Source organism: Coptis chinensis, chromosome 9, assembly GCF_015680905.1.
Source record: "Coptis chinensis isolate HL-2020 chromosome 9, ASM1568090v1, whole genome shotgun sequence".
NCBI lineage: Eukaryota > Viridiplantae > Streptophyta > Magnoliopsida > Ranunculales > Ranunculaceae > Coptis > Coptis chinensis.
Genome location: NC_141464.1, coordinates 3,375,700 through 3,391,973, shown reverse-complemented (window position 1 = coordinate 3,391,973; position 16,274 = coordinate 3,375,700). Strand labels below are relative to the sequence as shown.

General features: G+C 45.0%; 2 protein-coding genes across 2 annotated transcripts; one reads left to right on the top strand and one right to left on the bottom strand.

Annotated features, from left to right (window-relative positions):
* Positions 1–1,162: 1,162 nt before the first annotated feature.
* LOC147474428 (uncharacterized) lies at positions 1,163–1,609 on the top strand. The gene has a single exon (XM_086585079.1). The coding sequence runs from the start codon at positions 1,163–1,165 to the stop codon at positions 1,607–1,609; it is 447 nt and encodes a 148-aa protein (XP_086441205.1).
* Positions 1,610–10,093: 8,484 nt separating this feature from the next.
* Positions 10,094–11,045, bottom strand: LOC147474427 (uncharacterized). Its single transcript, XM_086585078.1, has 2 exons — positions 10,673–11,045; positions 10,094–10,623 (listed from the first exon to the last, which is right to left on the bottom strand). The coding sequence occupies exons 1-2, from the start codon at positions 11,043–11,045 to the stop codon at positions 10,094–10,096; spliced, it is 903 nt and encodes a 300-aa protein (XP_086441204.1).
* Between the last annotated feature and the right edge of the window lie 5,229 nt (positions 11,046–16,274).

The window sequence follows — 16,274 nt, the reverse complement described above, 5'->3', positions numbered from 1 at the left end:
GGAAGTCGGAAGTGCCAAAGAGGTTCAATCAGCCAAGGTTTGAGAGGTATGATGGAACAGAGAGACCGACCACATTCACCATTTCCGCAGCAGATGCCGTTGTGGCAAGAGTCGCGGTATGACGGACTAAGATGTATGATGTTCCCGCAAGCTTAAAAGGGGAGCATCCGATTGGTATTATAGGTTACCTTCAAGAGTATTAATAACTTCGTGAGTTGGAGCAGCGCTCATTGATCACTTCATACATCAAAAGAAGCGTGTGGTGGACATCGCGCCTTGTTCAACGTAAAGCGCGAGGGTCGGCGAATCGGTGAGAGATTTCTTGTGCAGATTCAAGGCGAGACTTTGAAAGTGGAGAATCTAGATGAAAGGACGGTGATAGCTTTCGAAAGGGTTGCGCCGAACTAGAGTACATGAATCGGTAGCAAAAGAATGAGATAGCAACTCTACAGACTTGTATCCGAGGGTGGAAAAGTACATTAGGTATGAGGACACCATGCAGAAGGAGGTGAGAAGGCCGGGAAAGGCGGTGTTATCGTTGGATAAAATGGAGGGGCGTCGGCAATATGAACCCTCTGATAAAGGGGGCAGCGGGTATCGAAAGTCTTCATCGCGGCCCTACAGGGACCGCGAAGAGGTTAGAAGGGAAGGTCGAGACAAAAAGCCTTACCGCGAGGAAGAGCAAGTGCCACTGAATAAGCCGTTGAGCGAAATACTACCGATGATTCAGAACCTGCAGGGGTATGAGGGTCCGCGAACCAAAGCGCTGGAGGTACAAGGCGGAACTTTATTGTGCTTATCATCAAATACACAATCACGAGACGGACGGCTGTTATGCGTTAAGGTGGCTAATTCAGAGGATGATAGCAAGGGGATTATTGAAGGAGTTTGTAGCGGAAGGGGACAAAGGGGAGCAGGCGCCTACCCAGGGGAGGATACTAGGAACGATCAATGTGATCTTCAGTGGAGAGATATTGAGCCATAATGCACACCGCGACAGGATAAGGCGAAATGGCAAGCATACAAAGAAGTACATGAGACGGCCAGGGCAGTCGCGACAGATTATGGGGTCACAAAGGGAAGGAAGAGCATCACGTTCTCCGACGCGGACCTCCGGAACCATCGACTCCCCGATGAGGGCGCCTTGATGATCACGGTGACTATGGGAAATTACATAGTAAAGAGAGTGTTGGTGGATTGCGGCAGTGCTGTGGATTTACTATTTAGAGGGGCAATGGAAGAAATGAACATAGAAAGGAAGCAGCTGAGACCCTCGCCAACAAATTTGTATGGGTTCAACGGGAGCATGACGGAACCCTTGGGGGAGCTATTGCTCCCAGTGACTGCGGGACCTGTTACGGTGTTTTCCAGGTTTAAGGTGGTGGATGCCGACTCGCAGTACAACGCCATCCTGGGGAGGAGATGGATTCACGAGATGAAAGCAGTTCCCTCCACTTACTACCAAGTGATTCGGTTCCCTACCCCGACCGGGGTATACGAGGTCCGCGGGGATCAGGTGTCGGCAAAAAATAGCCACCAGAGTACAGTGAAGAGATTGATCCGCGGGTCAGAGGAAGAGACCTCGCGGTCCAGGAAGAGGCAGGCATAGCAATTACAGTGCCCCGTCGGGGAGGGATCGGCGGAGTTAGTAGAAGGACCGAAGACCTTGGATGAGATAGAGGTAGTAAACTTGGGGGAGAACGGTGAAGAGAAGTTCACATCAGTGGGGTCCAGTTTGTCTGAGGAATGGAAGAGCAAATTAGTAATCGTTTTATCCGCTAACCGAGATGTATTTGCCTGGATGATCGAGGAAGTCACCGGATTGGACCCGGAGTTCGCATGTCATAAGTTACATATGAGGGGGGACGCTAAACCAGTAAGACAGAAGATGCGAGGGATTAGACCAAGGTACGCCGAAGGAATTCGCGAAGAGGTCGCGAGGTTGAAGGGGGCAGGGATAATACGAGAGGTGTCCTTTACCGACTGGCTGTCAAATGTGGTAGCGGTACCTAAGAAGAATGGCAAGGTGCGGATGTGCGTCGACTTCACGGACGTGAATTCAGAGTGCCCCAAAGATAGCTACCCCATGCCGAGAGTAGACGAAATGGGTGGATAGAACTGCAGGGGTTTAAAGTGTTTTTCTTTCATGGACGCCATGGGGGATATAACCAGTGGCCATGTATGGGCCGATCGAAAAAAGACAAAATTGGTGGAAGGTGGGACGCATCGTTACACAAGAATGCCGCTTGGATTGAAGAACGGCCACCTTCACCTTTCAGCCGCTGGAGGAGAAAATGTTCGAAAGCAAGATCCGAAAGGGATTGAGATTTACATAGACGACATGGTAGAGAAGAGCATGTCGGAGGAAGAGCATCCGAGGGTTTGAAAGAGACATTTAGAATAATCGCGGTTGTACAATTTAAAACTTAATCCGCAGAAATGTAATGCTCGGGCGCCACTACGGAAAGTTCCCCGGATACATAGTTACTCACCGGGGAATAGAAGCCAACCCCGCGCATTTATAAGGGCCCTAGTGGAGATGCCGCCGCCTCGATGTCAAGGAGGTGCGCGACTTCTTGCGTGAAGGGTCGCGGCTTTGAATAGATTCATCCTCGGGTCGCCGATAAGTGTAGGCCGCTATACCGGCTGGCCGAGGAATACTGGATTTCGAATGGACCCCGGAGTGCGAAAGGGCGCTCCAAGAGTTGAAGGATTACTTAGGCAAGGCCCCTATGCTATCGCGACCAGAACAGGGAGAGAAGTTGTACCTATATTTGGGGGTCACGGAATATGCCATTAGCTCGGTACTAGTCAGAATTGTGGGTAAATTGGAAAAGCGCAGATACTTCCAAAGTAAAACATCACCGGAAGCCGGTGACCGCATATAGCGTATCGAGAAATATGCTTTGGCATTGGTGTTCTCGGCCCCGGTTGAAACCGTGACTTTGAGGCGACTCAGAGTGGTGGTGACCAATTTGCCGCTAAAGCAAGCATTGAAAGCCGAGAAGTCGGAAGGATGCTGAAATGGGCGTTGATGTTGAGTTCTTACGACGATACGATGATCGAGATCGTAACGCCAGAAAAGGCGCAGCGGTGGCAGAAATTTTAGCAGAGTTTCCAAATGAGGACCCCACATGGGGAAACGAGATGGTCATGGGGCCGGAAAGGATCGCGAACAGATTGGTTGGACCCCGGATCGGCGAATGGATGGAGAGTCTTCGCCGATGGGTCAGCCACAGACAATTGCAGCGGGATAGGGGCAGTGTTGGTCACGCCGGAAAACAACAGAGTAGAGTTAACTATGAAGTTGGGGTTCGCGGCATCAAATAACGAAGCAGAATACGAGGCAGTAATAGCGGGCATGAGAATGGCAGAAGAGGTAGGGGTGAAAGAGTTGACAGTTTATTCCGACTCAAATCTGGTGGTGTGTCAGGCAAACGGAGGGTTCGTGGCGCGGTGCCCACGCATGGCAAAATATCTGGAAGTGCTGCAAAAGAGGGCTGCCAGGTTTGCGAAGGTTAGATTCATACATTTGGGTCGCGGTGAAAACAGACATGCCGACGCCCTAGCCTACGTGGCGGCCGCAATCCCTGAATCGGAAGAAAGAATGATAAAGGTAAAGCGATTGGAGAAGCCTAAGACGGAGGAGGGGAGAGGAAAGAGGGGTGGAGGTATGTCATGTAGAGGAGGACGGCGGGGATGGATCGCATCCCATCAAGAGTTTTTGTCGGGGACGGGTGGAAGATAAAGGGGAGGAAAGGAGATCGAAATGGACATCTCGAGATACGCGCTCATGAGGGGAGCTATATCGGGCGAATTTCAGTGGGCCTTTGTTAAAGTGTCTCGGGCCGAGATTAGCCCTTGAAGTGTTAGCGAGTTGCATGAGGGAGACCGTGGGGAGTCACTCACCGGCAGACAACAAAGACACGATCGACATCATCAGGGGCTACTTTGGCCGCGATATGAAAAGGGACGCCGTGGACTATGCTAAACGATGCGAGAAGTGCCGGTTCGCCGATGATCTTTGCACCAAATGAACCATTACACGCTGTAAGTCAAGTCCGTGGCCTTCGCAATGTGGGCAATGGATATAGTGGGTCCACGCCCATGGCTACAGCAAAAGGAGATTCATGTTGGCGCCACGGATTATTTTACCAAATGGATTGAGGCAAAGGCCCCGAAAAAGTTAAGGAGACTCACGCGATCAAGTTTGTGTGGGAGAACATCATCCGTAGATTTGGGTTGCCATATATTATCATAGCGCATTAATGGAACCCGACCACCGGTCCAAGGTGAAGGCGCTTCTTACAAGCATACAAGGTTAAGCAGGGGTTCTCGGCCCCATACAATCCTGAAGGCAATGGGCAGGCAGAATCTTCCAACAAGGCCATTATGAACAATCTCAAGAGGAAGCTAGAGGATAAGAAAGGAGTATGGGCAGATGAACTCACTCATGTTCTGTGGGCTTACAGGACCACGCCTAGGACATCAACAAGGGAAACTCCCTTCGCTTTGGCTTACGGGTAGAGGCCGCGGATTCCCATCGAAATGGTCGCAGCCACGACGAGGACAAGGGCGGTGGAGACGGGGCTGAACGAGGGCATACTGGCAACGGATATGATCTTAGCAGAAGAGAGAAGAGACGAGGCGCGGATCAGACTAGAGGAATACCACCGCAGCCTGCAGAGACGGTATAACAAGAGAGTCAAGCCGGGCGCCGATTCAGATAGGGATGCCGTCTTTGCGACGAAAGTGACGCAGAAAGTACCAAGAGAGAGAACGATGGAAAGCTTCAAAACCGAGGAGGGCCCCATACGCTGGTCGATGTGGGAGGAGCCGGTAGACGCATAAGCTAAGAACAAAGGGAGGAAAGGTGCCGGAAAAGCCATGGAATGTGAGAATGCTAAAGAAGTTTCATGTTTGAATGTAATGAAAATCCAGAATGATACACTGGAGCTATTTGCAAATATATAATACAATGGCACTTTTGGGGGAACAAATTTCACCATTCTACGAACCGCAAATAAATGACGAAAACACAGGTGAGGGCAAGAGACGCCCGAGGACGAGAGGTCCATCTCAAGATAGAGCCGCGGGTCGGGGAGAGCCGCCCGCGGAAGAAAGGCGTACGCTACACCGGGGGCAAAGAGAGAGGCCCAACGGAAAGTGAGGCCACTCCAACTAGAGGCTGCGGTGGGGATGAGCCTTCCGCGGTCGAATGGTTCAAATCGGGCCCACGGCAGGTCGAGCTGCCCCGATGGAACCTAGAGTCAACGAGTGACTCCAAAGGGAAAAGAGAGTTCCCAAAGGAGAGGCGGGGATCACACATGGGGGCAAGAAGAGAGAAAGCCCCGGCGTAGATAAGGACGAAATGAGTGGGAATAGAGGCAAGGAATGACGAACAGTAGCATGCCAGACAAAGCAGCAATCAAAACTAAGAGATTATACATGTAATCAGAAAGAGGGAAACAGTATTTAATCACGCCAACAAACAAATGAAAGGGAAATAACCAGTAAGATTAGGGGCACACTTAGTTGGAAGAGTAAATTACAAAATAGCTAATACAATAGCAGACAGCCAATGTGGGGCTAGTCCAAATTCTGCACCAGATCTTCGGCAAGGGGAGCTTGGTCACGAGTACTCGAATCGGGGCCCAGGGAGGCGGCCTCGCAAACGGAGTCTTCGGGCAGCGGATTGAGGAGGGCGACATCAACTGCTCGAGATCAGTGGCTCTGCGGCAATGGGTACCGCGGTGGATAGATCTTCCGGCATGAGAGAGGGGGGCTGTTCGGGAAGGAGTCGGCCTTCTTTGAGTAAGCGCGCATGTTCCTCGGCAAGCTTCTTGGCCACCCGCTTGTCAGCTTGAGCCTTTGAAAAACTTACCCGCAAATGCTCCATGTCCCGAAAGTGTGTTTGAAGAAGAGCGGCAGTAGCTTCCTTTATGCCGGAGGGCAAGCGGCGCCCTCGTTGTTTGTTTAGGGCGGTCGCTCACCCCTGGCCCATGAAGGCCCGGTGGAGAAGCTTCAGCCGTCCTCACCCTCGCTCGAAGTTTGGCCATGTCCGCTGTCGACAACTCAGCCGGGAGGCGGCCACAGGTCCCCCAGTAGTCCGTCGGAGACCACCGACCTCCTTCTCCAAAGATTTCACAGAGTCCAGGGGAAGAGAAGAGGCCATGGATCATATAGGCCATGTCCAGCTCACCTAGCAAGGGAAGAACAAATGTAAATAAGGGTCAAAATAGAAAGTGCAAAGGGAGCAAAGAGAGACGGACCTTCTCCCACCGCATACAAGGAGGTCGCGCTTTGTTCGGGGTCCTTAATCAGCATAGGCCAAGTCACGAGGAAGATGGGAACCGTGAGAACATCGCCGAGGCCACGGGCGGGTTTTCTAGAGCGTAATCCTCTACATTGACCGAAATGCCGCGCCTTTGAAGTGGGGGCGAATGCTTCCGAGTCGCAGACCCGTGGGAGAGAGCGAAATGGTTTTCTTTGCCCGGCCGTTGGGATGAGGAGAAGACGGAGGAGCCATAGAAAGGCTTCATGGAAGGAAGAAGACCGCGGGCGCTGGGGGGCTCCTCGGATGAGGGATCCGCGGACACGCGGGAGCGATAGAGGCGGAAGGCAGTTGGGAAGGAAGGGAGGGACCTCGATCCACGTCGTCGTCCGAAGTCAGCCGTCGAACAACTTGATCTTGGAGATGTCCATAGGGGAGGTGATGAGTCACCGAGGGGAATCGGGGGGAATGTATTGATCGTCCCAGTCAGTAAGGGAACGGAAAGAAGGAGATGTATATTGGCGGGGCCGGGAAGAAAGGTGGGTGGTGGACTTTTTGACTATCTCCTCTAAAGCCCGAGCCCGCGCCTGAGACTTGGTGGTTTTGCGAGTGAAGCCGCGGCGGTGGTGTTTACGTTGGGACGGATGGGAGGCAGATAATGAGATGGATGGAGAATGACGAGGCTTTCGTTCTTTTGGGGGCGGAGGACGATAAAAAGGAGCTGAATACTTGCCCAAGGTGTGCAAAGAAGGGTCAGTCAGTAAGGGGGTTCCATGAGAGGGATCTATGCCGAGGACTTCAGCTTGAGAAGAGCCCAAATTCGGGATGTGCTTCAAAGATTGCAGACTTCAGCCGACGTGAAAATCGGATTTGGAGTCGGACTTCCAACCCGCACGTAAGAGAAATGGAGACGAAGAGTGAGACCGCAGATAAGTCAACATAAGAAAGAGAGACAAGAAATGAACTCACCCCGGCGCGAAAGGTGAGATGGTTGAGAGTCACTTCAGTGGAACCTCCGCGACACGGGTTACCGTAAACGCATGGGGGGTAGTGATGCCAAGTTTTGTCCGGTGGTGAGTTTGAGAATGAAGGATCGCTTTGCCGAGGCGACACGCGAAAAGAGTGGTACCCAACACTCACATCTTTGGTACTTTTACGATGTAATAATGAGAAATTATGTCGCGGAGGACTATTCGGGCTCGTGGTGGAGATTATAATAGTTCGCGGCATACATGATAATGAAAAATTGTCGATACCCCGGCAAGGGGAATGTTGAAATGGTTGCATACGCCGACGCCTAGTCGAGACGGGCGTCGCAAAGCCGATACAATTTGGTCCGACGGTTACCACGAGGGCATCCCGGTTTGGGGAACCAGATGAGGAAGTGAGTCACGCCGGGCACGCGTGCTCGAGGAGGATGTCGTCCCGATGCCATAGCCAACCCTAATCGCTTCCAAATTAGGTCGACGGGGCGTGGGGAGGCGGTGGAAGTTTGAAAGGCCGCCCGGTGGTGGAGGGGCCGTGGGTGGGATCAGCGGAGGAGAAGACTCCTCCTCGATACGACCAATCGCTGAGGAAGTCGGACCGACGGATTGGGAACTGACATGGGAGGGAGTTAAGGAATATGAACAGTTTACAAAACAAATGCGAAAATTAAAGAGAGAAAATTACCAACCTGGTGCACCAATCCAGCAGCAAAAGCAACGTTTGAGAGGGCAAGATGCGTAGAATGGAATAGTGGGAGGAAAGCGAGAAGAGGGATGGAGGTGACTGTAAACAAGGGCGACAGTAGTTGAGAAGAAAAGAGAAAGGTGCAAAAATGGCGACTGGTGAAGAGAAAGTAGAGGGGTGAGAAAGGAATGAGAAGGAAAGAAAGATTAAGTAGAAGTTGAAGCGTGGAAGGGGTAAAAGGGGAAAGAAATAGGATCGAAAATCAAGAAGCCGTCAGTTGACCCAGAGGGAAGGTGACACGTGGAGGGGCAAGAACCGAGGCAACACGAACCGAGCACGCGAGAGACACGTGCGTCAACAATAGAAAGACGTGCAGCAGAATTTACGGAAAAAGGCAGATGGTTTGGGTTCTCGAGTCCACGAACATTCGGGAGGTCCGCGAACTCGAGAGGGGGCATTGTGGCGACCACAGGGGCCGAGGGCGACTCTATCGGATAAGGAAGCCGGGAAGAGGACGAGGGTGGGGATGACGGGCGGCTACCGGAGACCGTGGGCAGAAAGCCAAGTATGGAGGCCGAAAACAGAACCCGACAAGGGAGAACCAAGAGCCGAAGGCTAGCCGACATGGAATCGAACCATTTGGGCACGTGCCTAGCAGGAGGAAGGGTGAAACCCTAACGTCGTACGGGAACTTAACACATGGCAGTCCAGAGACCGTAAGATGGGTGGACAGATGGAGGGTCCAAGAGAGAGGAGGGGAATTATAAATAGAATAGGAGAGGAGGAGAAGAGGTAGGTCACAACACGCGTATTAGTTAATATATATAGGCTCTGTTTGGCAGCAACAAATTATACAGTATAAGGTGGTACCTAATCAAGTTTGGACTATTCAATTCTAGTAGTTCATGTCCAAGAGATAATCAGTACTGAAGGTGTTTGGTTCTCACCAAGCTCTTTTCTCAAAATTTATCGCACCCCAATTATATAGCAACAAAAAAAAGTCAGAAACTTACCCAAAATAATCTGAATCGCCTTCAAATAGAAAACTCAATACAATTAAATCTAAAAGGGCAAAGTTGTTCATCAAGATCCAAAATTAATTTACGAAGAAAATAACTCCATACATATTTCTATTTTCTTGAAAAGATATTTACAAACAAAAATTACATCAACTTCTTTGATAGCAACACCAACAATTCTAAAAACACCAAATTCAAGTAGGTTTGATCTTGTATCTTCAAATTTGGACTAATTCCATCTTTTAAATCTCTTAAAATAAAAAACTTAGAGTAATCAAGAGATGTTGTGATGAGGCAAATTTTCAATTTTGAAAAATCAAGGATTTTTATTGTGAGATGAAAATGGTGGTTTTGTTTAAGGGTTGACTTCCCTTTTTTGTTTCCAGGAAGAGAGAAAGGTGTGGAGAAAAGATGGTCGGGAATAAGAGAGAAGAAGAAGAAGAAGAGGTGGAGATCTTTTACCTTTTGAAGTAGAGATCAATCATGTATCAATAAAGAAGAAGGGAGAGTGAAGAAGAAGTACAACTGTGTTTTTCTTTTATTTCTCTTGGTCTTTTTCTTATTTGTTAAGATGTAGATCAAAATCCTAGCTTTCCCCATAGATACTGTTATCAAGGTTTCCCCACGATTATGGGCCTCCACTATACATTAAGTTACACCCGCAAACCACAAAAAAAACGTACCAAACAGAAAATACACTATCAGCCCTTTTATACAGTGTACAGGCTTCCTTATCCAGGGTGCGAAATAGGGCCATAGTGTATTAGCTAATTCATAATATATGTGTAGACGTTGACATTATTATTAACATTTATAATACACATGTTTAATGTAATATTATAAAATATGCATTTAATAACACACATTAACTATTATGCTATATATATATATATTTAGTAGACTTTTACACCTAACAAACCAGGGGCGGATCCAGGAATGTTAAGTTGGGGGGGATGTACTTAAGTTAAACTAAAAAAAAACTTATAAAAATGTCACGTATTATACCAAAAAGTAATCATTTTCATTATATTATTCAAAATGAATAAAAACAAATGTCTTCACATAGACATATACTCACAATAGATCTTGACAAGTATAACAAAAAACATTCAAAAGTTAAAACATGATACTAATGAAATCGTGACTTGCAAGGTTTCTTATCAAATTCATCTATTACTAACTCTATATCAACTTCATTAGAAAACTCCCTTTTGATGTATATAACCATGCAATCCGCAAGAAACTCGTCATCCATCTTGTTACAGAGTCGTGTTTTTACAAGTTTCATAGCTGAAAAGGCTCGTTCAGCAGTCGCTGTGGAGATAGAAAGAGTCAAGACAAGACGAATCAATCTATCAACCAAATGATAAATAGTTAACTTTCTTGTTTCAACTAAAGCTCGACATAACTTAGAAATGGTAGACAATTTCTGAAAACAAGGATGACGAGTCATTTCAAGCTTATAATGTTGTAGTTGACTTCTCAAAATAAGTATCTCCTGCTTTGTGAAGTCTTCACAATAATATTTCTCAGCGAGCTTGAAAATGTCATCAATATGAAAGTGCGTAAAAGCATCTTTCGAGTCCAAAGCTGAACTAAGAGAAAGAAGCTCCATTGCCTCCACAGAGAATCTACTCTTCAACTCTACCAACTGGTAATCTATTATAACATTAAATATCAACATGGTAGTGGTGCTCAACTGTAATACAATCATTCTGTTGGCAAGAACGACGTGTACCCGTCATATGACGAGAGCTCATATTAGGAATATCAATGTCATGCTTCTTGTAAAAATAAATCATATCCCCAAGGAAACTATCCCAACATGTTTCTCTAAACTCTTGAAGAAGCTCCTTCGTACTTGAGACTAAACCCATGGCATTTAAAATGTCTTGAGACTTCACTTGTAAGGTTTTACATAGTACATTTGTGATTCCCATAGTCTTATGCAATAAATGAAACATAAAGACAAATTCAAAGTCTCTCATAGCAACATAAGAACCCTTAGCTTCCCCACGCATGGTGTTACTAGACCCATTCTTCATGATGAGTTCAAGAACCATACAAATTGCATCATACATCTCCATCAAGCTACAAATGGATTCATAGTGAGAACTTCATTGAGTTTCTCCAGCTCGTTGCAATGTACAAACTTGATTAGCACCTCGTCCCACTATTAAGCTCACCAATTGCTAACAAGTTCTTAATTTCCTCTTTTCGAGCTTTCTCTTAATTTTTCTTCTTCTTAGGCGGAACATGGAGATTAACAATGGATGCCAACTTTGAAAAGAATAACCAAACATCGAAAACATCTTTAGAAGCCGCAACTAATCCAAGTTGTAGTCGATGCGTAAAACAATGCACATAATATGCATAAGGGCACTCCTTAAGAAATAGTGCTTGTAATCCATTACATTGACCACGTATATTACTAGCACCATCATAAACTTGGCCTCTCATATTTCTGATAAGAGCCAAAAACTGTAGTTTTAACCCCTTAATAATCATACTGTTAGACCAATTATGTGAATAATAAGTAAGAGTTAATACTGATTACGTGTTTTTATGCATTTCAGGCTTCAAAGTCCATTACGCGCGTAAATGTGCCACTTTAGCGAGATAAAGGAGCAAAAGTCGCAGAACTTCGGGCCGTATCTTTGGACTCGGACCTCTGAATTGGGCCTACCTTATGTCAAAACGACCGCCGGAAAGATCTTTCCAATGGTCTAAGCCTTGACCCAATCAGAGGAGCAGAAGTGGACGAAAAGTCTGTTGAAGTCAACTGTAGCTGAAGAGGCCATTTTGGACTAAAGAAATTGGGTTTTGGTCCGATTTTCCCCCAAAACATGACTCCAAGCCCATGCACGATTTTTGATCCGGAAGTATAAAACAAAAGCTTGACTCTTTGTTAATGGCAGTTAGGTTAGGAAGCCAATGTTAATGGAGTTTAGGGTTAGAAAAAGATAGTTAGATCTAGATTAGTTAATTACTTAGTTTTCATTCCATTAATTAGTTTCATTCCTTGTTTTAGATTAGTTATTTAAATCATTGAATATCATTCATTAGATAAATAAAATAGTTGTTATTCATTCAATAATATCATTGTTATTTTTATTAGATCAATAAAGTTAATTATCTTTATTCACAATCTTAGTTTTAAATTCAAATTTAATTTAATTATGTCTTATTGTTATTATTGTTCTTGTGTTGAGAATGGTAGTATAGAAATTTCACACCAAACACATCACTCTCACCATTGTTCCTTTTGGGTTTGATTAGTTGAATTCTATTAAGTCTTGATAGATTGAGAGTGGAACGAATTCCTTACTCATTATATTGCATGAATATGTTTTGAGAGTAAGAAGAATTGATTTAAACGTAAGAACGGTAGGATTACGTATTAGTGTTCTTGTAGCATTAATATTTATGATTCTATTATTTTTACGGTTATCAAATGGCGCCGCTGCCATCTTAATCTCGTTCAAGACAAGAATTCAATTGCTTGAATCCAAGGGGCAATCCCCCATTCTCTACCCACCCACCCTTTTAATTTTTTCATTCTTATTTCTGAATTTTCGAACCGCTTCAATCGCTTCAGCTTTAGGGGCTCATGGATTCACAGAGAAAACACTGCGGTGAAGGTATTTCTAAATTTTCGAAAATTCTGAAAATATTCATACATAATATTTAATGTGTTGTTGATTTACTAGAATATTTTCAGATTTTCAAAGTTGGTTTACCTTGTGAAAAAATACGATCTTTACAGTGCTGCATTTCAGTTTTCACAACCGTATGTTCTTGAAAACAGACGAATAAGGTTACTTAGGAGTTCTAAAATTCTATAATTTTTACAGGAGTATCTATCCTAATCCAGGAGTTTGTAGTAAAAATTTGATGAGTTTTTGATTTGTTTTGACCTCCTAAATAGTAGAGTGTTTCCAGTGTGTTTCTGCAGTGTTGCAAACACTTAATATCTGGAACACCATCCAATAAGGAGAGGTTGTAGACATCCAATTGCTCTAAATTTTTACAGGAACAACTAGAATCTGTCAGGAGTCTCCAGTAAAAATTTGGAAATTTTTGGATTTGTTTTGATGGGTTAACCATTCGGTTGTTTGTATTGTGTCCCAAAACGGTTTCGCAAACTTTGGAGGGCTGTAGAGGGACTTTCACTGCTCCGATCGATCTGAAATTTTACACGCTACTTGATAGACGTCTTAGCAAATTACTGTAAAAATTTCAGATTTTTGGAGTACGATAAAAGGCCTAAAACTTGAAAACCCTGGAGCGCGCCCGCGCCCATGTTGAGCGCGACCCGCCCTTATTCACTGTAATTTCAACTTACCTTGAGCGCGCCCGCGCCAACCCGCGCCCTACCCGCCCAACAAGGAAAATTCATCCGAACAGCCCAATTTTCATAGGTAAATGCATATTTTTATTCCTTAAAGTTATTAAGTGTTTCTAACTTGTTAAATACACTTAAATCGCGTATACAAGACGCTATTCAAACGCTGCAGAAGCAAGGAGGCATTCAGTACTTCTTCTTCCACTCCTCGCCTCTTCACGTCGAGGAGTTTTAATTCTAGTATAATCAGCTTGTTTTTCATAGAAATAAATACAACACGCCTATCTAGAATTTCACACACTACACTTGCATCAATGGCTAAAGAACAAGAGACTCCTCTCTCTCGATTTTTATAAAGCCCTAAACGACGGCCCTAAGTCGCATCGTTCTTTTAAACCTAGTGGGGATTTTCAATCCCCCTAATATATTTAACTTGTTACCGGTTTTTCATGGTTTAGACCACGAGAAGCCTTACCAGCACATCGCGTAGGATAGACCAAGTTCTCACTACATTCCATCATCCTAGCGTAAGTCCGGATCAAGTTAAACTTAGGGTGTTTCCTTTCACCCTAGCCGACAAAGCTGGCGCGTCTTGGTTAACTCCAAACGCCAAACTCGTGGACTCATGGGCTCAACTTGTTCAATTGTTCATGGAACAATTTTACCCACCACTGAAGACAGATGAAATGCTTCACAAAATTCATTTCTTCACCATAATCCTCATGAATCCTTTTCGAGGGCCCGGAATCGCTTCAATCGATCTTCTCATTGAATGCCCAAGATCATAATCTTGCGAAAGACACGCTTTGTTCGTGCTTTCTTCAAGTGGCTTTCACATTATCATAAGGAGGTTCTAGATATCATGTCCGGGGGTAGTTTTCTTAGTAAAGGAGCCTTGGAGGCTTATACATTCTTAGAAGATCAATCTAAGAGGAACAACAATTGGGGAGGTAACGATTCCTCCCGCCCCTCTCCTTCTTCTTCTCGTGAGGTTAAACATGATCCCGAAGCTTAAAACTCTTATCGATGCCCTCACTAAAAAGGTAGATGCCATCTCTGCTCAACAACAATCCACTCCAGTCATGAACATTAACTCTACTCGTTGTAATGTCCGCATTTGTCTTGAGCATTCGACTTCTATTGTCCTCTTTGTCTATGCACAAACACCACCACAACCACCACACTTCAACCAGCTTAACTCAACATCAAGGACAAGGGAACTTAGAGGACCAGAATAGAGGTTTAGTACCCATAACCCGTAACTATCAACATCAAGACATGAACGCCAACAAGCTTTAATTCCAATACAACCATCTACGACAAAGTAGTAGTGACCTTGTTGGAGAAACAAAATCAAATTATGCAACAAAACTCCAACTTGATGAAAGATCAAAGATGATCAAAACTCTAATATGATGAAACAAACGATGCAAATGATGCGTCTTTTGTGCCAAAAGGTTATTGACATGTCTTCTAACCAAAATAATAACCAAACCGGCGTGTTTCCAAGTCAAGCAAAGGCCTTAATCCTAAGTCAACAAACACCGCTTTGAAATTAAAAGATTTTACTGTAATGGTAATATAAACCAAGGGGACCTACAGGCAGTCACTACCCCTCGCGCTCGTTGGAGCAGTAGTTGATAACCAAGTGACTATGCCTAAAGATTACCCAAAACTAAAAATGATACCATACCAAATACTATAATAGAAACTCAAGACCCTACAACCGTGTAGAAGTACCAGCTTAAACCACAACCAAAAGGGAAAACATTACAAGACCCAATAATAGAAAGTGAAGACCCTACACCTGTAGAGGTTCCAATATGGACACCTAGTTGGAAAACGGCTAGAGATAAAGCAAAGACTAATAAAACTTTTTATCCCTTCGCTAAAAATAGCGATAAAGCACCATATCCCCAAAGACTAGTTGTGTTTAAAAAAGGACCGAGAATTTTGATGAGATTAGGGAAGTGTTTAAAAATTTGACTATAAACCTACCTTTTCTAGAAGCTATAAAAAAGTCTACTCGACACGCTAAGTTTCTAAAAGAGTTGTGCACCAAGAAGAGGAAAACCAACATACCCCACCTAAGCATTCTTAATCAACAATATCCCTTTTATCCGAACATAATGGAATTGTTAAGTACAAGGACCCCGGTCGTCCCTATCAGATAATGCACCTTAGGTGATACCTTCATAACAACCGCTTTATTAGACCTCGGGGCGAAAGTGTTAACTTACTCCCTTTTTATTTATATAAACAACTGGGTCTAACAATACTTCAACCAACCAAAATGACTTTGCAGTTAGCCGATCGCTCTATTAAGTATCCCAAGGGTGTAGTTGAAAATATTCTTGTTAAAGTTCAGGATTTTTACTATCCCCGCCGACTTTGTTATTCTCGACACGTGTTGCTCATGATTCCATTCCCATCATCTTAGGGCCCTTTTTCTTGGCAACCGCCAATGCCCAAATCAATTGTCGGGATGGCTCAATGACTCTTTCTTTTGGAAATCTTTCTATAGAAGTTAACATGTTTAGACAAAAACAGGGACAACTAGGTTTGCCTATATAGAAGGAGAAGTGAAGTCCATTGAGAGTTTTGTACTCTCACATTAGTGCGCGGTGACACTTTAGTCCCCACACTAGTAGATACCCCTCTTATGGAAGAAGACAAGGATCACAATTTCTACTCCCTAGACGTAGATAACATCAAGGAGGATTTCCTTCGACTCTTTTTGCAACCCTTCTTTCAGTTCTCTCCTATTGACATCCATTCATCTCTTGACGCCATGACGACGAAGAAGAATTTTTTGCCCTTTATCCCAGTGATTCTTCTTACCCACCTATTGAGGAATGTCTTGCATATCTCAAGGCCTCCATGATATAGACCTAAGAACACTAGTTGAACACCATTCACCCACCTCACATCCTCATGTCACTCATTCACCTTCCATCACGAATGT

Excerpts from the sequence above, each read along its gene's own strand:
- LOC147474427 (XM_086585078.1), bottom strand. The coding sequence starts at position 11,045 with ATGTATGATGCAATTTGTATGGTTCTTGAACTCATCATGAAGAATGGG. Across the intron at positions 10,624-10,672 it reads TTCTTGCCAACAGAATGATT|ATTACCAGTTGGTAGAGTTG; the intron begins GTATTACAGTTG and ends ATGTTATAATAG.
- LOC147474428 (XM_086585079.1), top strand. The coding sequence starts at position 1,163 with ATGGGAAATTACATAGTAAAGAGAGTGTTGGTGGATTGCGGCAGTGCT.